This window comes from Thamnophis sirtalis, unplaced genomic scaffold, assembly GCF_051295495.1.
Source record: "Thamnophis sirtalis isolate CommonGarterSnake01/CBP01778 unplaced genomic scaffold, rThaSir2_p1.2 scaffold_2, whole genome shotgun sequence".
Taxonomy (NCBI): domain Eukaryota; kingdom Metazoa; phylum Chordata; class Lepidosauria; order Squamata; family Natricidae; genus Thamnophis; species Thamnophis sirtalis.
The window spans coordinates 76,403,566-76,427,980 of NW_028261382.1; the positions used below are offsets into that span (position 1 = coordinate 76,403,566).

Here is a 24,415-nt window from a genome sequence, read left to right on the forward strand (position 1 = left end):
AAGAGTGCAGAGAAGAGCAACAAAGATGATGAACGGTCTGGAGGCTAAATTAGAATAGAATAGAATAGCAGAGTTGGAAGGTACCTTGAAGGTCTTCTAGTCCAACCCCCCTGCATAGGCAGGAAACCCTGTACCCTTGTATTCAGACAAATGGTTATCCAACATCTTCTTAAAGACTTCCAGTGTTGGGGCATTCACAATTTCTGGAGGCAAGTTGTTCCAGCGATTAATTGTTCTGTCAGGAAATTTCTCCCCAGTTCTAAGTTGCTTCTCTCCTTGATTAGTTTCCACCCATTGCTTCTTGTCCTGCCCTCAGGTGCTTTGGGGAATAGTTTGACTCCCTCTTCTTTGTGGCAACCCCTGAGATATTGGAACACTGCTATCATGTCTCCCCTAGTCCTTCTTTTCATTAAACTAAAATTGTATGATGAATGGTTGAGGGAGCTAGGTATGGCTAGCCTATTGAAGAGAAGGACTATGAGGGACATGATGGCAGTCTTCCGGTACTTGAGGGGGCTATCACAGAGAAGAGGGGATTGACCAGAGGACAGAACTAGAAGCAATGGATAGAATCTAATCAAGGAGAAATCCAGCCTAGAACTGAGAAGGGATTTCCTGACAGTGATCAGTGGAATGCGTTGCCTTCAAAAGTTGTGGTTACTCCATTACTGGAGGTTTTTAAGAAGAGACTGGACAACCATTTGTCTGGAATGGTGTAGGGTCTCTGCTTGAGCAGAGGGCTGGATTAGAAGACTTCCAAGATCTCCTTTAACCTGTTATTCTATGTTCTAACTTCCACCACCCTCTTCTTCCCTGTCCTTCTCACCATCTAATCACCATGCTGCCTATTAAAACCGTGAGCTTTTTCTCTTACGGTAGACTGAATTTGTTGTTCTGAAACTTTTGATTCTTTCAGTCCTAGCACACAGACAGCAGTCAATAACCAGTAAGCTCACAAAGAAAGGTTTTTTTTTAAAGTGCCCATTGCTTATAAGTATGGAAGTATCTCTTGACTAAATGCCAAATAGAAAAACAAAGGCCATTAAGCTTTAATATCAATATTAGGCAATGTTAAAAATGTTATCTCTTTCATTAAACATGAAACTCAGACAAGTGAACATTTAAAGATGTGTCACAAATACAATGGATTGGTATTATTATTATTATTATACAATTGTATCACAGCGGCCAGTTGTTTCGCCGGATTTGGCATTGGTTACTAGTCGGGCCCCACCCAGGGGCCTAGGACGTCGTAACGTATTTTCGTAATATGCGTGCAGATCCAAGCAGTGCGGCTTTTTGCATTTGACTGATGGTGATTTTGTCAATTTTTAACTGTTTTAAATGTAATTCCAGTGCTTTTGGAATAGCACCCAGTGTGCCAATTACCACTGGAATTATCACTGCTGGTTTGTGCCATAGTCATTGAATTTCGATTTTTAAGACCTGGTATCTTGAGATTTTTTCATGTTCCTTCTCGGCGACCCTGCTATCACCTGGTATTGCGATGTCTATTATTGTGACCTTATTTTTCTCAACCAGTGTGATGTCTGGTGTATTATGCGCCAGTATTTTGTCGGTTTCTATACAGAAATCCCACAAGATCTTGACCATCTGATTTTCAGTGACTTTTTCAGGCTGATGTTCCCACCAGTTTGTTGCTGTTTTAATATTATTATTATTATTATTATTATTATTATTATTATTATTATTATTATTATTATTATTATTATTATTATTATTATGTTAATCTTTGGTGAGATTCACAGCCTTTGGGGCTAGTTGGTAGCTCAACAGCTTGAATCCTAACTAAGGACCTAGGAACTCTTAAGGTAACGTCGGAGGATATAAGTTGTTCCAAGTAGGATGGTCTTTTGTAGAATCAGAATGTTCAAGTCTGATAAATTTAAAATTTCCAAATAGCGAGGTAGCCCTTTGGGTAATGCTCCAAGGGCTCCAATTACACAATTTTTTTCCCCACAGTCACTCAACTTCAATTTGCAAGTCCCGGTACTTTGTGATTTTTTTCTTGCTGTTTATCTTCAATTTGTGCATCTCCAGGTATTGCAATGTCAATGAACCAAACTTTTTTCTTTTTAACTATTGTTATGTCAGGTGTGTTGTGGGCCAAGTGCCTGTAACAATACTATTATTAATTCCCTGCTAGGAACATACATTGAAAAGCCTTATAGAAGTTAACTCAGGATGCATCATGCTCTTGGTTGATTCATCTCCAGAACTTCTGACTCTAGTTATTATTTTTACTTCCAACGGATATGTGTTATTTGATACTACACAATACTACACTACTATACTAAACGTCTCACATTTTCCTTATGAGCTCAAGACACGACATGGAGGGATTTCACTTCATTTTATTAACACAATGATTATTTAATAAGCTAGACTGAGGGATAAGAAAACTGCTTCCACCATCCCCTCAATTCTAGAATCAGGTGAAGGCCTAAAGAGGATTTCTCCAGTCTGTGTCCAACACCTTAGCCACGAAGAGTCCTTCCAAGCATAGGGAAAAAAATGGGCTTTAGGAGGTACTTCTGGCACTTACACAGCTCTACTTGAAATACAAGTATCAACCCTGAAGCTGGCCTGGCTGCAGCCATCTTGGAACTTCAGTGCTGTCAGAAGGGGATTAGAGATAGCTGGGACCGTGTAGTCAAAACAAAATACTTACTCTTGGAAACTAAGGACATTCTTTGGCCGGAGGAAGGAGGAGGATGTCACCAGACCAGCGGGCACTGTTTTGATTGGGCCATATGACTGACTGTTTGGGATTGGGGAAAATCTTTCACTTTTAATTAGGTGAAAACCGAGGGATTCTTTAGTGTGGGTTGTCACTAGATACCCTGTTCCCCGAAAATAAGACCTCCCCAAATAATAAGCCCAATTGGGCTTTTGAGCCCATGCACTAAAAAATCCCTCCTCCGAAAAGAAGCCCTCCCTGAAAATATTGCAACACAGCAGCAATCATGAGGCACGCTCGCTGCCTCCTGCACCTCAAAAATACAAGACCTCCCTGAAAATAAGGCCAAGCGCTTATTTGGGGGGGGGGGGTCAAAAGAAAATAAGACCCTGTCTTATTTTAAGGGAAATACAGTATGTGCCAATATAATATTTCATATTGCTATTCTTTGAGGAATCTACTTGCCTCAGAGTTTTGCTCGCAATGGATCTATTACTTGGAACCCTGACAACAAGAGAGTTTGTCTCAAGCAACCAAAAACTTCACCTTTACGCTACTGTAATTAGCCCAAAACAAAATTCTTTTCTCTTGTGTCTACCTGCGTCCAAAGGGACATGCAGGTTTCCTGACCATGGTTCAGCCATTGGACAGACTGTGTCCCATCTGCAAGGGTGGGTTCTGGCAGTCACTACTTGCACTTGATGTACAGTGCAATACAAAATTGTTCTGTGCATGCGCAGAAGCATAAAACAAGATGGCGGCCCCTATGGCACTGCCCGGATAACCAGTTTGGAGATGTGGCAGACCTGGGTCACTGCCAGTTCCACCAACCCAGGCCGCCAAACCACTACCGGTTCAGGCAAACCGGTCTGAACCACTGCCCATCTCCTAAGTAAAAATGACGGCATAGGCACCCTTGAGTTGAGTTGCTCCTGGTGATGATATGGACAAGTTCATCACGGTTTTTCATTCGACAGTACCAAAATACAATACAATACAATACAATACAATACAATACAATACAATACAATACAATACAATACAATACAATACAATACAATACAATAGCAGAGTGGGAAGGGACCTTGGAGGGCTTCTAGTTCAACCCCTTGCCTAGACAGGAAACCCTATACCATTTGAGAAAAATGGCTAGATTAAACAATGACTATGATTGTAAATTTTAATTGTTGGCACAAAATATTTGTACCCAGATGACACATTGTTTAATGGAAAATGGATTGTTTATATTAAAATAAAATTTAAAAACTTAGCACAAAAAAAACCTATTAGATCGGTATCAAAGGACATTGCATTCTATTTTTGCACACAGACCTTAAAATACCATTAAGAGCAATCTTCCCTGCAAGGCAGTTCACAAACACTCCTTTAATACAATACAATACAATACAATACAATACAATACAATACAATACAATACAATACAATATAATACAATACAACACAACACAACACAACACAACAGCACAGTTGGAAGGGACCTTGAGGTCTTCTAGTCCAAACTCCTGTCTAGGCAGGAAACCCTGTACCCTTTCAGACAAATGGCTATCCAACATCTTCTTAAAGACTTCCAGTGTTGGGGCATTCACAACTTCTGGAGGCAAATCGTTCTACTGATTAATTGTTCTAAGTGTCAGGAAATTTCGCCTCAGTTTTAAGTTGCTTCTCTCTTTGATTAGTTTCCACCCATTGCTTCTTGTCCTGCCTTCAGGTGCTTTGGAGAATAGCTTGACTCTTTCTTCTTTGGGGCAGTCCCTGAGATATTGGAACACTGCTATCATGTCTTCCCTAGTCCTTTTTTTTCATTAAACTAGACCTACCAAGTGCAACCGTTCTTCATATGTTTTAGCCTCCAGTCCCCTAATCATCTTTATTGCTCTTCTCTGCACTCTTTCTAGAGTCTCCACATCTTTTCTACATTGTGGCAACCAAAACTGGATGCAAATATTCCAAGTGTGGCCTTACCAAGGTCTTATAAAGCAGTATCAACACTTCACGTGATCTTGATTCTATCCCACTGTTGATGCAGCCTAGAACTGTGTTGGCTTTTTTGGCAGCTGCTGCACACGCTGGCTCCTATTTAAATGGTTGTCCACTAGGACTCCAAGATCCCTCTCACTTCAAAATGATTGAGGCTGGCTTGCCTCCAGGACGTTCTCTCACTTCATTTCCCAATCTAGCCTCCACCTTTTGAGATTCCTTGGTGTCTCTCATCCAAGAACTAATCAAGCCTGATAGCTCAGTTTCCAAGCCCAGAAAACTTCAGTGAGGTTCTAAAGCCTGCTGAGGCCTGCCTGCCGTTCACTGGATTTCAACCATAGCAATGGGAACGCCAGGGAGATCACAAGCCAAACTTCTTTTCCATTGGAAATGGGTAATTAATCACACCATAACATCATATTTCACAAATGATACCTCTTAAGGTTGAGTTCTTCCTAAAGTCCCCTGTGAGAAAGAATACTGGAGCATGTAGCTAAGTACCGTATTTTTGGAGTATAAGACGCACTCTCCCCTCCCCCCTCAAAAAAGGGTAAAAAATTGGGCATGTCTTATACAACAGATGTAGCCCCGCCCACCCACCGGCCCCCAGCCTTTGGCCCCCGTGCATTGTGTTTTAGACCTGTTCCAGGCTACAAGGATTGCCACAGTTCCGCCCCCTCCCCCCTCTGTGCCTTGCACTTTCAGCCTCTGAATTCTATGTTTCAGATACATTCAAGGATGTGGGGATTGCCAGAGGACATTGCCACCTCCGCAGGCCTGTTTTTGGCCTCTGCGCCAGTGGTGGGATTCAATTTTTTTTACTACTGGTTCTGTGGGTGTGGCATGGCGGGCATGGCATGACTTGGTGGGCGTGGCCTGGTGGGCTTGGCAGGGGAAGGATACTGTAAAATCTCCATTCCCTCCCTACTCCAGGGGAAGGTTACTGCAAAATCCCAATTCCGTCCCGATCAACTGGGATTCGAGAGGCAGAGAATAGGTGGGGGTAGGACCAGCCAGAGGTGGTATTTACTGGTTCTGCAAACTACTCAAAATTTCCACCACCAGTTCTCCAGAACCTGCTGAATACTACCTCTGCTCTGCGTGTCATGTTTTTGGGCGGTGATCGGCAGATGTGCTCACAACCAGCAAACCTATTGCTAAAGTTCACCTCGGGGAACAGCTGGTTGGGGGTATTCTGGGAGGCCGATCCACCCGCCAATCAGCTGCTCATGCTGAATCAGGCTGCGATAATGTGCTGAAGTTGGCCATGCTGTTTGCTAAGGACGCTAGCCAGATGAACACCGATGAATGCTGGGAGGCAGAGGCAGAATTATTTTTTTCTCATTTTCCTCCCCAAAAGCTAAGGTGCGTCTTGTATGGGTAGGTGATTTAGTCTTTTACTTCTGATAGACTCACCTGTCCACTTGCAATTGCAGCTTCCCAGTGCTCTGCTTTATCTTGTTCTGTGCCTCCACGTTGAGCATCTCAGAGGTATTCTCCCCATTGATGGAAATGATGACATCTCCAGGTCGAAGATCACCTAGGGCTGCTTTTCCATGCTCTATCACCTGTGTGTAGCACACAAAGCAAAGAAAGCTGCAATTGAAATGTGTTGGTTGGAAACTACATTCCTATTTCCTTAATCACACCAAGGCAGAATCTTAGAATGTAAGGGCATTTCCCAATAGCCCAGGGTTGTGCAATGTTTGCAACTTTATGACATGTGAGCTTCAACTCCCAGGGAATTCTGGGAATAGAAATCCACACATCTTAAAGTCATTAAAGTTGACAATTATTATTATAATCAAGGGAAACAGAAAATTGACACTCTTTTTAAAAAATCAAACATGTCCTTCTTCAGCATCCAAAACTAGGACATCCCTCCTCCAGTATCCAGACAAGGATCTGTACTAAGTATTTCTCAGGATTAATTAGTAGTGTGGGCTAAATTAACTCCTTCAAGAGTCTGTCAATGAGGACTCCATCATCCAAGCTCAATCACCCAAGACTCGATCATCCAATCTTGTTAAGAAAGTTTGGCCCAGTTGCCATAAATCAACCTTTAGACTCCTTTAAGAGTCCCTCCACTGGAACGTATTAATGCCTTTGCACAAGGTGCATTTGATTTAAATCAAGTCAGTTTAAATCATTTATTTAAATCACTAGTAAAAAGGCTTGATTTAAATCAACTCGAGTTGAATTATAATTTTTAAAGAGCAGCTGTCGTCTCTGTCCCACAGAGGCTCCTCTGATTCGCTGCTGACTCACCGACAGTCACTATATCGCAGAATACACAGCCTCGTGCTACATCACTAAGCTCCATTTCATGCTGAATAAACTAAATTATTAATGTATGTTAACCAGAAAACTATATTTTAGATAGATTTTTATTCCAAAAGCATTTCATTAAAGTAAATTTGGTGAAATTAAAATTAAATAGAAAAAATCTGATTTAAATTTAAAAAAATCTGATTTAAATTTTTTAAAAATCCAACTTTTTAATTTTTTAAAATAAATCATCGACTTTTATCCACCCTGACTTTGCAACGCTATATTTCATTATAAATGCTAATTCTTGCTGACCGACTCCCTCCCAAAACATCCAGAACTAAATTTGCAAACCATAAAACAAGAGTTCCTTTCTGAGAACTACTTATACCTCCTGGCAACATGCATTTTCCCCCTCCATGCACATTTTTCTCTCCTTTACATTCCCCAGTAACGTAAGGTGAACCTAGAAGGCCATTGCATTTATATCTGGAATGGAGAATGTGGTGCCCATATGTGCATGGCCTCTGGCTTGAAATTCTGTGAGCTATAGCACATCAAGAGGAGACTAGATTGGAATTCATACAAAGCTGTCCTGTTCCTTAATTCAGGGTCCAAGATCAGCCTTCAAGTCAGAAAGGGAAAAATTTAATCGCCAGGTCAAGTAGCCTGGGGTGAATCAGAACTAACTCACTTCTCTCTTCTCTAACTGCTCTCTTACACACAAAGAGCATTTTGGAGACAACAGTAAGCAGGAAATACAAAAGTTTTTTTTTTAAAAAAAATGTGGTCTCTTCTCTCTTTGCTGGTTTTCTAGACAAATAATTGTGTAAGCAGAAGCAGACTGAAACTTTTATGCAAAACTGCTGGTTAAAATGCAGAGTTTTTGTCCTCCAAACAACTAAGGCACAAGGGAAGGAAGGTAGCAGGAAAAGCACAATTTCTCAAATCACCCCAGGTATGTAAAGAAGCCCTTGCCATCCCTAACAGAAAAATGAAAAGGCTACAACCAACCAATTTAGAAAGTTTTTCTTTAACTGCCTTCGTTTAATTTACCAACTCAAGGAAGGGGCAGAAAGAATTAACTTGAGGAATGAGAGAATTACATCCAAGAAAACATCCAGATAAAGGAAACCTGAGTTTGGGCCAGAACTGCAATCCAAGAAAGCATCTCAGATAAAACCCTTCCTAGTTCTCAGATGGGTGGGGGGGGAGACACATTCAGACTTACAAGATTACATTATTTTTCCTTATAATAAAAGTAGTACTATCAGGCAGAGTCCGTACAAACCAGAGCAGCAGTGAGAAGGTATCCCAGACCACTGGTGAAATTCAATTTTTTTTACTACCAGTTCGGTAGGTGTCGCTTGGTGGGCATGGCAGGGGAAGGATACTGTAAAATCCCCATTCCCTAGTTTAATGAAAAGAAGGACTAGGGGAGACATGATAGCAGTCTCCCAATATCTCAGGGGCTGCCACAAAGAAGAAGGAGTCAAACTATTTCCCAAGGCACCTGAGTGTAGAACAAGAAGCAAAGGGTGGAAACGAATGAAGGATAGAAGGAATCTAGAACAAATGAGACAGAACAATTAATCAGTGGAACAACTTGCCTCCAGAAGTTATGATGCTCCAACACTGGAAGTTTTAAAGAAGATGCTGGATAACCACTTGTCTGAAATATGTAGGGTTTCCTGCCTAAGCAGGGGATTGGACTAGAAGACCTCCAAGGTCCCTTCCAACTCTGTTGTTCTGTTCTATTCTGTTCTGTCCCGTTCCATTCTATTCTAATTAGACCAACTAAGGCAGCACATCTACTCTATGGTCCTTTCTCAATCTTTGCTTTGGGGCTGATCAAGGGAGCTTCAAGCAAGATTGAGAAAGAAATATCTGAAACTCCTCTTGCGTGCAGCATATCCACACTTTGAGACCATTCCAGAAGAAGACTTCTCATTTAAACGATGTTGAACAGGATCTGTTCTCTCCATTAGCCCGAAAGGTCACACTTGGCTCAATGCCCAGCTGAGTAGACCTCTCTGACAAGTCTTTGGCCCAACCAAATTTGGAATCCCTGGAGACACAAGAAATGTACAAGCATTCCAGGATGTCCTGCACAAATCCCACAAACACTCAAGTGCAGGAACTGCCAAGCAAGTCAAAGCTCTTCTCGTTCACCTCTCGGTAGGAAATTCCATTTGGAGCTCCTAGCAAAAGAATCTTGTGGGCTGGGGAGAAAATGAAAGCCCTGTCTTGGATGAAGGCTCGCTACAGCTTCCAACTGCGATTTCAACCAAAATCTAGGTCTGTGCACAACGACACCACAACATTTGCACTCACTAGTTCTATCATACTTTTGTTTATTTTTGCTTTAACAACATACACGTTTGGTTTACACAACATGATCATTCATAATGCTCTGTATTTAGTTTGGACTTACTGTACTTTTCGGAGTATAAGACAGACCAAGATTTTGAAGAGGTAAATTTTAAAAAAAAAGTTTTTGCACTCTGCAGACCTACCAAGCCCTCTGCATACCTCATTTTTTGTGAAAAATGGGACATGCAGAGAGTTTGAGAGGCCTGCAAAGTGCTCCTGGGGGCTGGGGGCCCAAGTCTATTTTTCGCTAGTTTTTGCCCTCCCCAGCCCCTAGGAGCACTTTGCAGGCCTCCCAAACCCTCTGCACATCCATTTTTGTGAGGGGTGGGTGGGTTTCGGGAGGCCAAAAATGCTGTATTCAATGTATAAGACGCATCCAGATTTTCACCCTCTTTTTTTGGAGAAAAAGGTGCATCTTATACTCTGAAAAATACAGTAATATGTTGTGTAGGTCCATCCATTAATAGTTGGAAATCATGGCTTCTAGCTTATTGTGATTTGTGACTCCAGTCATGAGGGTCAGAAATAGCATCGTAGTTTATAAACTATAATTCCATGGCTTAGTTGATTATGGGAACCCAGCCAATGGTGGCTTACTTGGCAAATCTGGCTTGAAGAAACCTTAGCTGAGAGTGCTATGCCAAAGCCGAAACAAATATGCCAAACCTGTTCCATTAGTCATAGCACAAGGTGCAAACCAGCAGAGCAATCCATAATGGTGGGGAAGATTAACTCCCAACCGTTGCTGATATATAAGAAAAGATGGAACAGCTATAACTTCTCAATCGGAGCATCCTCTAAATGTGCCAGGATTGCAATCTTCAGAATTTTCCAGCAGGAAATTCATGGAACTTCAGTCAAAATACCTGGGAGGCCATAGGTTTGAAGAAGATTGCCCCAAACCTTAGGAGAAACAAGGACTACACTGCAGTAGCAATAGAACAGCACTTAGACTTATATACCACTTCACGGTGCTTTGCAGCCTTCTCTAAGCGGTTTACAGAGTCAGCCTCTTGCCCCCAACAATCTGGGTCCTCATTTTACTGACCTCGGAAGAATGGAAGGCTGAGTCAGCCTTGAGCCTGGTGAGAATCAAACCCCTGGCTGTGGACAGAGTTAGCCTGCAATACTGAATTCTGATCTGGGAAGGAAGGAAGGAAAGAAGGGAGGGAGGGAGGGCAATAGCAATAGCACTTAGGATATATATACCACTTCACAGTGCTTTACAGCCCTCTAAGCAGTTTACAGAGTCAGCCTATTTTCCCCAACAATCTGGGTCCTCATTTTACCCACCTCGGAAGGATGGAGGGCTGAATCAACCTTGAGCCAGTCAGAATCGAACTGTCAAACTACTGGCAGTCAGCAGTCAGCAGAATTAGCCTGCAACAGTACATTCCAACCACTGCGCCACCATCGCTTTTCTCACCCTTGATAAATTTAAGATATGTGGACCTTCAACTCCTGTAATTTCCCAGCCACCACATTTGTTCAGCTGGCTGGGGAATCCTGGGAGTTGAAGTCCACACTTCTTAAAGTTGCCAAGGTTAAGAAACATTGGCCTTGAGATAAGAATTATCCTGGCAGGAAACGAAGGGACTTAGCGTGCTATGGCTGGGTCGAAAGCTTCTTACTTCCTTTCAATCTAGGGCAAGTCATAAAAACAGTGTGTGTGTGTGTGAGAGAGAGAGAGAGAGAGAGCAGAGACAGCAGATATGGAAGATATGAATTTTCAGACAAAAGTGCATCAAGTTTAAGAATAACTCAATGTCTGCTGTGAACCCAGAAAATGAGTAATTCAGTTACACGGCCAGAATTTCCCCATAAAGGATATTTCTCAGAGTTCAAAAGCTAGAATTGTCTACATAATATGGATGGCCAGGAGGAGAACAGTATGGACCCTCATCAGAACATTAGAATTCCATCTGTGTCCCAAAGTTACATACTCAGACCAGTGATGGGATTCAAAAATTTTTATTACCGGTTCTGTGGGCGTGGCTTGGTGGGCATGGCTTGGTGGTAGGGGAAGGATACTGTAAGATCTCCATTCTCTCCCCACTCCAGGGGAAGGTTACTGCAAAATCCCCATTTCCTCCTGATCAGCTGGGAATTGGGAAGCAGAGAATAGATGGAGGCAGGGCCAGCCAGAGGTGGTATTTGCTGGTTCTCCGAACTACTCAAAATTTCCGCTACTGGTTCTCCAGAACTGGTCAGAACCGGCTGAATCCCACCTCTGACTCAGACCCTTTTGACTTTGATAGTAGGGTTGGTTTGCTTACCTTGGATACGATGATGGGTTTTCGGAAGTCTCTTCCTCCCGTAATCCGGAACCCCCAGGGAGCTGGGCCAGTCAGATTCACGCTCACCGACATGGCAGCTCCACTAGAGGCAAGGTGACCACAGCACCCTGCAGGCCTGAAGGAAGAAAAGAAGACATAAGAACTGAAGGCTGGAAAATATTTCTGTGAAAAGCATACAATAAAAGAGGGGTGTCGAACTCAAGTTCATTGAGGACCACATCAGGGCTGTGGTTGACCTTAAGGGGGGCATGGCCAACTGGGTGGGTGTGGCCAACTGGATGGACATGGCCAGACTGACACCACTCACTGGGTGTGGCCAACTGGATGGCCTTGGCCATTTGACACCATTCCCCAAACTGTTGACCAGATCTGACCAGATCACGGGCCTTGAGTTTGACACCTCCACATTAAAAGAACCGGTCAATCATGAGAGTTGCCTAGGGAAGAGCCAGGTGTATTTATATGCCATAGGAGATTCTTTTTTCCATATGTACAATAAGGTACCATCTATTGGAGTGGGGATTGGTACTAGAGTTGAACTGGTGTTGGAGAAGACTCCTGAAAGTCCCTTGGACTGCAAGGTCAGTCCCAGAGGAGATCCACCATGACTGCTCTTCAGAAGGCCAGATCCTGAAGATAAGACTCAAATACTTTGGCCACCTAATGAGAAGGAAGGACTCCCTGGAGAAGAGCCTCATGCTTGGAAAGATGGAGGACAAAAGTAGAAAGGGATGGCAGAGAATGAGGTGGCTGGATGGAGTCACCGAAGCAGTCGGTGTGAGCTTAAATGGACTCCAGAGGATGGTAGAGGAGAGGAAGGCCTGGAGGAACCTTGTCTATGGGGTTGTGATGGGTTGGACACGACTTCGCTAGTAACAACAAGAACATTGGAGTTGGAAAACCATCGACCCCCACAATACATTTTCTCCAAAATCAAAAGGCAGCAGAAGACAGTTTTATTGACAGACGTTACAGATTAATACAATTAGCTCATAATTCAGTTATACTTCTCATGAGATCAAAGCCCCCACAAATGAGCCAATTGAGCCAAGAGTATTTACCAAAACTGGATCTGGTTTGTAAGTAGGATGAACAAGCTAACCAGAACAAATCAGATCAATTTTCCCTGCCAGTTCATTGTATCAAATATTAGAAAAATGCCTTGCAAAAAAACCTTCCATTCTGCTTATAAATCCTTCATTCCCCCCCCCCCCCGCACACTGCATTTTCTCTTCTGCGATACATTAACTCAATGAACAAAATACTAATTTTGGTAAAAAGGAGGAAGCAACAGGCCAAGAGAATTGGAAGAGTTACAGGCAAGCACTTTCCTTCTTTTAATGATCAGAAAATTACTTTTTAATGTTTTTAAAAATGCGCCACAAATTCTCCGTCCTCTGGAAGCATTAAAATTGTGGGATACAACATATTTTCTTGTGGGGATGAAGTGTTCTAACAATTCAAGAAGAATTTCCCCCATTCCCCCACAGAAAGAAAGAAAGAAAGAAAGAAAGAAAGAAAGAAAGAAAGAATCCTTTAGCAGTTTTTTTCTCCAAAAAAATGTTGAAACAAGCTTCTTTGAAAGCATTCTCTAGCCCCATGATGGTGAATCTATGGCACACGTGCCAGAGGTGGCACACAGGGACCTCTCTGTGGCCAAGCGCCGTCACCAACTGCTCTTCTGATTTCCAGCATGCACATTGCCAGCTGGTCTTTGCAGCTCTGGAGCACTGGAAAACATCCCAGAAAAGAGCCAAAAAAGAAGCCTCAAAATGGTCTGAAAAGAGCCCGAAAAACGCCCTGAAAATGGCCTGAAAACAGGCATGCGCGCGCCAGCCAGCTGGTCTTCGGATTTCTGTTGCCCAATCGTGTGCAAAGACCAGCTGGCTGGCGCACATGTGCGTACTGGAAACCTGAAGGCCAGCTGGCCGGTGCGGGTATGTGTTTCCGGTGCTCCGGCGTGAACACATGCACATGCATTCTGGTTTGAGCACCCGGTGCCAAAAAGGTTTGCCACCACTGCTCTAGCCCTTTACACAATACACGAGTCCAATCTGTACCCATTTCGCCATCATGAAATTCCGCATTTCTTCACAAGAACCGAACCCCTAAATCTCATTCCGTCACATTCTGCAGACGGTCTGAGACACCCCAAATCCCAGTCTTATCTTTACAATTCTCCCTCCCCCCCTGCAAAAATACCAAGAACCACAGGTATTTCAAGTACCTCCTGAGTACGTTGTGAAGCCTAGCTACCGCCTTGTGTAGCTTGCTCAGGGTGCCTTTTAAAAGGGAACTAGGAAATGAGTGGTTTCCTATTGAGCCACATGGTGTGTCAAACAGTTGCCTTCCTGCCTTCGCTTCTGCCAATCAATGAGGGCTGCAAGTTCCTTTTCACTAGCCGCAATCACCCAACCAGGAAACAAGCTCGGTGCAAAAAGCTCTCTGCAACCCTAATCACACTCAGGATCACACCTTTGTAATGTGGCCTATCCAAGTTGCACCGTATCCAGTGATGGGATTCTAAAATGTTAGCAACCGGTTCTCTGTCCGGTTGCTGGGAGGGTGTGGCCATGGTGGGTGACCTACTTGGCTTCATGCACCATGGCAGGGGAGGGCGTTTTCACCCTCCCCAGGCTCCGGATGCTTTCTCCGAGCCTCTGGGAGGGTGAAAATGGCTTCTCCAGGCTCCAGAGGCACCCCAGAAGCTGGAAATGGGCCTGTTTCCAGACTTCTGGTAGGCCCGTTTTTCGCCCTCCGGAGGCTCCCCTGAGCCTCCAGTAGGGTGACAACAGCCTCCTCCGGGCTACGGAGGCCCTCCAGAAGCTAGAAACAGGCCTGTTTTTGGACTTCTGGAAGGTCCGAGTTTTGCCCTCCCAGACCCTCCACGTAGCCCCTGCACTTACCTGGCACCCAAATGTGTGGAGACTCCTGGGAAGGGCAGGGGGAGCAACGGGTCCTTCTAACTACCGATTCGCCTGAACCAGCCCGAACCAGCTGAATCTCACTCGTCCCTAACATACAGGGGCATGAAAGCAAAGTTGGGAGCTATTTTGGAAAGGTAAGTCAAGGTAACCAAGGTAAGCCCCACCCTTGATTTGGGGAAGTTGCAGGTCCAGAATATCTCATTTGGGAACACTGAAGCCTCATCCAGCCATGGACCGACCTCTAATTTCCTAACATGGGATCATCCAGACATATTGTGCTCCTAGTATTCTGGAAAGCAAAAGTTTTGAGAGTTCTGGAAACCTTTCTTCCCAAAGTTGGGGAAGGCTGAGGTATCCAACATATTTAGAGAAACCAGTCCTAATTTTACAGATTGTGAAGCCACAGTTCATTTTAATTAGGTTTACTAAATAAGCCACTGGCTAGCTACCGTAACATGACATGCTGAATCATTGTAGCCAACCACATTTTGGTTTAACTCAGCTCATGAGGTTGCTTATAGTTCAATACATCATGCAAACACAGAAAACTGGATTGACATAAACCATGATTGAGTTAATCTGAGATAACATGTTGACACAGCCACTGAATTCACCCAATGCGCTAAGCCAGTTTGTTTTGACCATGATCTCAACAAACCACAGAGGTCTAGTCCCTACATAATATTTGACTATTATCCTGATTTACAAAGCCACAGTGATTGGGTACATATTGAAGCTAAAGAAAAGAAAAATACTTTTGCAACTCAGTGTGATATGTGATCACTAACGATATTTCGAAAGCTTTGTAGGGCAGTGTTCATTAATTATAACAGATTAACAGAATTGGAAGGGACCTTGTAGGTCATCTAGTCCAAAAAAAAACCATCCCCGCCCAAGCAGGAGACCTTACACAATTTCTGACAGATGGCAGTCCAGTCTCTTCTTGAAAGCTTCCAGTGATGAAGCTCCCACAATTTCTGAAGGCAATTTCTATTCCATTGGTTGATTGTTCTCACTGTCAGAACATTTCTCCTTATTTTCAGATTGAATCTTTCCTTGTTCAGTTTCCATCCATTATTCCTTGTCTGGGCTTCAGGTGCTTTGGAAAATAGCTTGACCCCTCCTCCTCTCACTGGCAGCCCTTCAAATATTGGAAGATGCTATCCTGTCTCCCCTGGTCCTTCTCTTCACTAGACTAGCCATGCCCAGTTCCTGCAACCGTCCATCATATGTTTCAGCCTCCCGTCCCCTAATCATCAATATAACAACAATATACGTTGCAGCCTTATGGCAAGCTTTGGTTTGAGCAATGTTTCTCAATTTTGGCAACTTCAAGTTGCATGGACTTCAATTCCCAAAATTCCCCAAGATGTGTGGACTTCAATTCCCAGAATTTCCCAAACAGCCACGTGCAGCAGTCTGGAAACTGAAGTCCATACCTCTTAAAGATGAGACAGTTGAGAAATGCTGGCTTAGAAGTACAGAAAAATTCTCCGAGTGACAAAATCTTATTAGCCAATATATTTTTTCAACATACCAAGTGAAGGTTTCACTGACCACAGAAACAAGCAGCAGAGCATGCTGTGATGGTTCCCTCTGCAATTACATTTTTGGGGGAGGATTAAAGAATGCCTACCCCTCAGTAAACAATTCTTCTGAAATATAATAATGTTTAGCGAATGTAGTTGGCGGTTTCAAGTCTGCTTCTTTCTCTGTATAATATTTAGCTTATAAGTGCATTTGATACTTGGTTATTTCACAGGAAGTCTAAAGCCAAAAGCTGCAACCACCATTGCTTATCCTTTCTGAACTACAAAACCTGTTAGGAGCAGCTGTCTTCAGAAGAGCAAGGTGGGATAAGGCCTGTAACTCTAGCTACGGTGCTATAATCCCACATCTTTCTCTCCCCTTGTCTGAATGATTTTTATTATTATCTAAGCCAGTGATGGCAAACATTTTTGGCACTGAATGCCCAAATGGGAATGCACGAAATCCAGCTGGCTGGTGCACAGGACTATTTTGTTGCCGTTTTTCGTGTTGTTTTCATGCCGTTTTATGGGCCGTTTTCAGGCCAAAACCAGCCCGAAAACAGCCAAAGAACAGGCCGTTTTTGAGCCCTTTTCATGCCATTTTGAGAGCCGTTTTCAGGCCAAAAATGTCCTGGAAAACAACCTGAAAACGGCTTGGTTTTTTGGCTGGTTTTGGGTTCATTTTCAGACCATTTTTCAGCACCCAAGCCCCCGTGAAAACCAACTGGCCATGCCGGAAACCAGAAGAGCAGCTGACGATGGCATGTGTGCCCACACAGAGGGCTCTGCGTGCCACCTCTGGCACACGTGCCATTGGTTCACCATCATGGATCTAAGCTCTGCCTTGGGCAGGATCATCTCACCGATTCCGAGCTACCAAGAGGTATGAGATGTTTAAGAAGTTGCCCAAGATAGGAGAGCAGAGAAAGGAAAACTGCGAGGCCTTTTTCCTTCATTCCAATCATGGCAATCCTAATTGCTCAACTGAAATAAATAGCGGTGCAATCAGAAACACAATGGCTGCATAAACAGACACACACACACACACACACACACACAAACACACACACACCATCAAGCAAAATCCGTTGCGACATCCTTTTGGCATGGTTCAAAATCTTGGGTAATGCAAGACATGCCCTTTGATTTTTCTATGGAACTTTCCGCAACTAGACGTCACCTCGTCTCTCTCCAAAACTGCTCTGCGTCTGAAGTCATGGCACTATGGTTCCTCCAATCAATGGTATTATACTAAGAGGTATTTTTGTTTTTGTTTTCCAAATTTGCAATTGAAGTTCACCCATACCACTCAATGGAGCAATCAAACAACAAGAATGTCAACCAGGGGTGTTAAACTCAAGGCCCGGGGGCCAGATTCGGCCCACAAGGTACTTAGATCTGGCCCGTGGGGCAGCCCTGGAAACAGAAGGACCAACTTGCGGTGCTTCTGCCAGCGTAAACGGGCTCCTGAGCTCCATTTTCACTGGCAGAGGGTTGCAGGAGGCCTTGGCAGCTGAAAACGGAGCTCGGGAGCCTGTTTTCACTGGCCAAGCACTTGGGACACCACAGGTGCCCCCGATTTCAGTTACGTTGAGCTGGCCACGCCCACTCTGAGGTCAAACACCACCCTGATGCAGCCCTCCATGAAATCGAGTTTGACACCCCTGATGTAACCCATTCATAAAGCAGCCCAAGGCTTCATCTATTATGCTTACTCAAAAACATTTACTTTTTAATTTGGTTTCCAAGCTTTATTGATCATATACTAAGGGGCCTGGGGAAGATAAATTAAGATGTTAAAACCTGGTTTTTAAAAGTTTGTGCTAGGAGGAAATGTCTTCAGGGACTGGTCAACATACATGCACTACAGGTAGTTCTTTCAACAGTTCATTTAGTGACTGCTGGAAGTTACAACGGCAGGGCAAAAAGTGACTTATGACCGTTTTTTACGACCTATGGTCACGTGATCAAAATTCAGACACTTGGTAACTGACTCATATTTATGATGACTGCAATGTCCTAGTGTGATTTCCTGTTATGACCTTCTGACCAGCCGAGTCCAGGGAAAGCCAGATTCACTTAACAACCGTGTGACTAACTTAACATCTGCAGTGATTCACTTAACAACGGTGGCCAGAAAGGTTGTAAAAGGGGGCAAAAGACAACCAATGTTTCGTTTAGCAACATAAACATTAGGCTCCAATGTGGTCATAAGTTGAGGATATTAACCCTACCAAAGATAGAATACAAGATTTAAAACAAAAGGAAACAACCCAAGAAATGTAGTTTTTGTCAATGAATTTCAGTAACTTAAGTTTCAAAAGTTTTGAAAAGTTTCAGAATGCACACAAATGGTTTTTGAGGGAGGGGCTTAATATCTATCAGTTACAGGTAGTCCTCAAAGGACAACAATTGGTTTAGTGCAGTGGTAAGTTGCAGGCGGTACACCCCAGTACGGGCGTACCGGAACCTGCCCGGAGCACCGTTCCGGTACGGTGCTCTGGAGGGGCCACCCACCCGCCTGAGCTCCTTACCAGTCTTTTAAGTCTTCGGCGCTTCCACACACACACAGCGCCTGTGCGACCCTCTGCTGAGAAGCTGTAGCATTGGGGAGGCTCGCGGAAGCGGTAAGATGCCTGCACGTCCTGCGCGCGTCCATGTGGACGCCGCCGAGCCTGTTCCAACTGTACCGGTTGGAACGGGATTGGGAACCTACCATTGGTTTAGTGAGAGAAGTTACAATGGAACTGGGAGGTATTTACAGTGGTTGCAGCATCCCAGAGTCATGTGAAAGCCATTGGTGACTTTCCCAGCTGGCTTCCAGCAACCAAAGTCAATGTGGGAAAAGTCATCTTGACTTACCAACCACATTTCGCTTAACAACTGCAATGATTCACTTAACAACCATAAAACAACATACTTAACGGACTTGATTAGCCACAGAAATTCTGTTTCCAATTGTAATCCTAAATCGAGAACTACCTATAAACTTCGTATCTTTTTGAAAAACAAAGAAGTCCTCATCAACACACACACCCCACCCACCATTCTGCACCTTGGTAACATTCACTGGGATTCCCAATATCCCAACAATCAGGCAGGAAGGAAACACCCCCCCCCCCCAATTGGTTGAAACCTAGGGGTGTAAAATCATATCTAAGAATAAAAAGGTAAAGGTTCCCCTCACACATATGAATCTAGTCGTTCCTGACTTTAAGGGGCGGTGCTCATGTCAGTTTCAAAGCCGAAGAGCCAGCGCTGTCCAAAGCCATCTCCGTGGTCATGTGGCTGGCATGACTAGATGCCGAAGTTACACGGGACACTGTTACCTTCCCACCAAAGGTGGTCCCTAATTTTCTACTTGCATTTTTACATGCTTTCGAACGGCTAGGTTGGCAGAAGCTAGGACAAGTCACAGGAGCTCACTCCGTTACGTGGCACTAGGGATTCGAACCACCGAACCGTCGACCTTCTGATCAACAAGCTCAGTGCCTAAACCACTGAGCGTCCCTTGTCTACGGATACCGTCTCCCAAATCTCAGCTTCAACCTTGAATGAAGAGGGTGTACCTTCCCGTAGAAAAAGATGCAGCAGGAATGTTATGGCCCCCAAAAAATGCATCTAGGAAGACCAGAGATTTCCGAGACCCAGGAACATCACGAAGAGCAGGAGTCGTTAAACAGAAAACCAAGATGTTCTTTTAATTAGAAGAGTGAAGAAGGGGCTCATTGAGAGGCACAATAGTTACTGATTCAGAGAGGGGAAGCGAAGTCTCTAGAAACATGTCAGCACCAGACAGTTGGTGCCCTAGGCCATCTCCTATGACTTTCCACTCATCAGGAAGATATTTGGGGGGTGGGGGGTGGGCGGGGATAGAGAAAAAAAGACAAAAGTTTAAGACTAGCACAGGGAGTCCACAGCTACACACTTGGTCTCTACATTTGTTTCACAGCTGAGTGTGAAAGATTCGCTGAGCTGCCCCATTCTCCCAGAAGAACAGTCTGGGCCGACATCTTGCAGATCAAGCTACACCTAATCCATTTTGGGGAAACAAGGGAAAAATCTGACTAGCAAAAGCTGGACCTTTGAAGTCAACCATCAGTAGAGCCTCTACACCAAGTCCAAACATGGACAATTGTTGTCGTTGTTCTTAGTTGCGAAGTTGTATCCGACCCATTGCAACCTCGTGGACAACGTTCCTCCAGGCCTTCCTGTCCTCGACCATCCTTTGGAGTCCATTTAAGCTCACACCTACTGCTTTGGTGACTCCATCCAGCCACCTCATTCTCTGTCATTCCCTTCTTCTCTTGCCCTCAATCATTCCCAGCATGAGGCTCTTCTCCAGTGAGTCCTTCCTTCTCATTAGGTGGCCAAAGTATTTGAGTTTCCTCTTCATGATCTGGCCTTCTGAAGAGCAGTCAGGGTTGATCTCCTCTAGGAATGACCGGTTGGATCGCCATACAGTGCAAGGGACTCGCAGGAGTCTTCTCCAGCACCAGAGTTCAAAGGCCCAGAATTCTAGGAGCTGACACCCACAGGTCTTACAGTGGCCAAGGTTGGACACTTCCTGCTCTACTAGAGTTGAACCATAACATCACAGAAGCAAAGTGGAGATCAGCAATTTCACTTTTAGCAATAGCAATAGCAGTTAGACTTATATACCGCTTCATAGGGCTTTCAGCCCTCTCTAAGCAGTTTACAGAGTCAGCATATTGCCCCCAACAACAATCCGGGTCCTCATTTTACCCACCTCGGTAGGATGGAAGGCTGAGTCAACCTTGAGCCGGTGAGATTTGAACCGCCGAATTGCAGCTTAGCAGTCAGCTGAAGTGGCTGCAGTACTGCATTCTAACCACTGCGCCACCTTGGCTCTATATACTTTTATTTCTGCATGAATTCTCCAGTGAGTTGTAATGTTTTGACAACTAGAAACCACCTGCCAGAACTCCCTGTTACTCATAGGTGAATTGATTAGATGGAAATTAAGGACACCAACACAGCAGGGTGGTCAAAAACCACGGAGACTTTTTTCCCAACAACAAACCAGAGATATTGATCGAGCTGGGCTGGGATAAATTCAGAGAATGTGCTTATACTGTAGTTTGTACCCAGTTTGATTTAATTTACTGCTGACTTTTTACTCATTAGATTGACTTAGATTCAACCTGAAAATAAGGAGGAATTTTCTGACAGTGAGAGCAATCAACCCATGGAACAGAAGTTGCCTTCAGAAGTTGTGGGAGCTTCATCCTTGGAGGCTTTCAAGAAGAGACTGGGCTGCCATCTGTCAGAAATGGTGTAGGGTCTCCTGCTTGGGTGGGGGGACTAGATGATCTACAATGTCCCTTCCAACTCTATTGTTCTGTTCTGTTCTGTTTTGTTCTGAATTCTGGAAAAAAACAGATAAGGAAACGTCCAGAGTCCTTCAGAGAGGTGGGAGTTCCTGAATCTGATGAAGTGGATGACAAGGTTTCTAAGAAAAGATACAAGGTGTTGCAAGTTGCTTGGTTGTGAGTTGTTGGGGTTGTGGTTTTGTTTTGTTTTTTGTTTTTTTTGGAGAAAAGAGCAACAGCGCAACTTCCCCAAAACTGTTTCCAGCTGCAGGATCTCTCCCGTAACGGCTAACCAGAAATTAGCTTGACACAAAGACAGCCTTCAAGGGAGAATTTCCTGAAGTTACGTGTTTTCTGCTAGCAGGAAACTATCTCCCAGCCCAGCCAAGAATACAAATAACCTCTGTCTCTAATAGGAGGAGGGGGAGGGAGGAGAGAGGAATATCTCCCACCCACCCCCAAACCTGAAGGGGACAAAAATAGGAGGGCAAATGATGGACTTCAGTCGCAACACAAAGTACACCAGTGTTCTAAGTCTCTGTGGTCCTAAACCCTTCCTTCAGGAGAAGACCAAACACTGAGTTAAAGTCCTCAAACCCAAGAGATGCACTTGATTGAAATGGTACACACACACATGGACAACAGCTTATTCATTTAGAAGTGTTCAGTGTTGTCCTAAACAAGGTTTATGAGTAGCACTGAAGTCAAGGAGATCCCTCAGAAAATTCCTGGTAAGGACACAGAGAACTGGTGGCAGTGTTTGCATGATCATCTGGGGTGCAGGGAGATACCAAGAAAAATAGTCCTTGACTTACAGCAGTTCATTTAGTGACCATTCAAAGCTACAATGGCACTTTGTGATCTGCCAGCGGCCAGAAAAGCTGGCAGTAGATTCGGACAGTGAGGAGGTTGGGGAGGAACCTGGGCCAGTCCTGGAGTTTGGGGAAGGCTCTAATGAGGGCTCTGTGTCGGAGGAAGAGAGGGGGCAGGGACGTATGCCAGTTATCAGCTGCCTTCAGAGACAGACAACGAGGCAGATGAACAGCTGGAGCCTGTTCCCAGTGTGTGCATGTGCAGAGTTGCCACACGAAGGGAACAGCTAAAGAACAGGGGCAACTTGGGAGTAAGGCCACAGGTGGACAATGAATGACCCCTCCCAGAGGAAATAAAAGAGGAGTGAAAGGGCAGTGGAGTTTGCAGGAGACAATTACTTCATTTAATTGGTTTGTGACTCTCCGAGACTCCTTGCCAAGTTTTGCAGATATCGACCTGTCAGTTCTCCAAGCCAGATAAGGTCTGTGACCATAAATCCTCCCTTGAAAGATTTTGCTGGATGTGAATGAGCAGAATTTGCAGGAAATAAATAAAAGGGGTTTTTGTCGGGACAAGGAGTTTGCTTCAGGCTCTTGGGAAGCCTCGGTCAGAAGAGGCATTCAAAATAGTGACTTATGACCATTTTTCACACTTACAATCATTGCAGCATCCCCATGGTCACGTGATCCAAATCCTTGGCAACTGACTCATATGTATGACGGTTGTCGTGTCCCAGGTATCATGGGATCCCCTTTTGCGATCTCCTGACAAGCAAAGTCAATGGGGGAAGCCAGATTCACTGACTAATTTAATGCTTGCAGTGTTTCACTTAACAGTTCTGGCAAGAGAGGTCATAAAATGGGGCAAAACTCACTTTAACAACTGTCTGGCTTAACAACCGAATTTTGGGCTCCACTGGGGTTCATACGTCGAGGACTACTTATATAATTAAATGTATTTAATGTTGGTTTGCAGCATTTAGGATGACAATAGTGATTAAGCCAAAAATTGTGATCAAGAAATAAATATATGGTGCACTTGAGCATGTGGGGGAGCAGCTAATGGTTGAAAGGAAAATCATCTGTGACGATTTGACTCGAAGTAACACAGAAAAATGGTAGCTCTATGCAAGTTACTTCCCAATTATGTGCTGCACTCTCATTACCCCAACCAGGAAGGCTAAGAATGATCATTACAAGCTTCTAACTCAAGATGTATGTTCTGTTTAGATTTCCTTGGATTTATTTTTACTCACTAGGATGATCAAGGCTTAAATTTTTTTGTGGGGGAAAAAGGTTGCCTTTGAGTCAGTTGGAGGCTACATGAACAAGTCCCTGTGGGGACTTTCCTTGGCAAGATGTGAGACAGAAGTGATTTGCCATTGCCTGGGGCTGAGGGCATGTGGCCGGCTCGAAGTCACCCAGATGACTAGAACTCAGCCTCTAGTTTCTAGCCTGATGCTTTAACCACTACACCAAATTGGTAGGGTGATGTTGTGGCCCACCAGGGGTCAGCAGAGCTGATAGCCGATTCAGACAGTGAGGAGGTTGGGGAGGAACATGGGTTCCTCCAGTCCTGGAGTCTGGGAAAGGCTCTGATGAGGGCTCTGTGTCGGAGGAAGAGAGGGGGCCAGGGACGTATGCCAGTTATCAGCTGCCTTCAGAGTCAGACAACAATGAGGCAGACAAACAGCTGGAGCCTGTTCCCAGTGTGCACATGCGCAGAGTTGCCAGACGAAGGGAACAATTAAAGAACCGGGGTCAACTCGGGAGTAAGGCCAGACAACAAATGGCCCCTCCCAGAAGAAATAAAAGAAGAGCAAAAGGGGAGTGGAGTTTGCAGGAAGTTCGCTTAATTAGTTCATGACTCTCCAAAACTCCTTGCCAAGTTTTGCAGATATCGGCCTGGCAGCTCTCCAAGCCAGATAAGGTCTGTGACTGTAAATCCTCCCTTGAAAGATCTTGCTGGATATGAATGAGCAGAATTCACAGTATTAAATTAATAAAAGGTTTTTTTGTCGGGACAAGGAGTTGCTTCATGCTCTTGGGAAGAGGAGGTCACAACAGGTGAACTGAATTATACCATACCAAAAAGATGTACCTTGAATCACAACACACATGCTCTATGGTTGGCTTAACCATGAGTCATTGAATAATCCACCTTAAATTAAATTTAC

The 24,415-nt window shown here is 44.2% G+C and overlaps 1 protein-coding gene across 1 annotated transcript in view; it reads right to left on the minus strand.

Moving 5' to 3' along the window:
* The window catches only part of PDLIM2 (PDZ and LIM domain 2), an 83,698-nt gene that overhangs the window by 51,923 nt on the left and 7,360 nt on the right, over positions 1–24,415 (minus strand). Inside the window, exons 2-3 of the mRNA XM_087706127.1 lie at positions 11,617–11,752; positions 6,116–6,267 (exon numbers count right to left, since the gene is read on the minus strand). Coding sequence (XP_087562253.1) covers positions 6,116–6,267; positions 11,617–11,709 — 245 coding nt within the window. The 5' untranslated portion in view covers positions 11,710–11,752. The remainder of the gene's footprint in view (positions 1–6,115; positions 6,268–11,616; positions 11,753–24,415) is intronic.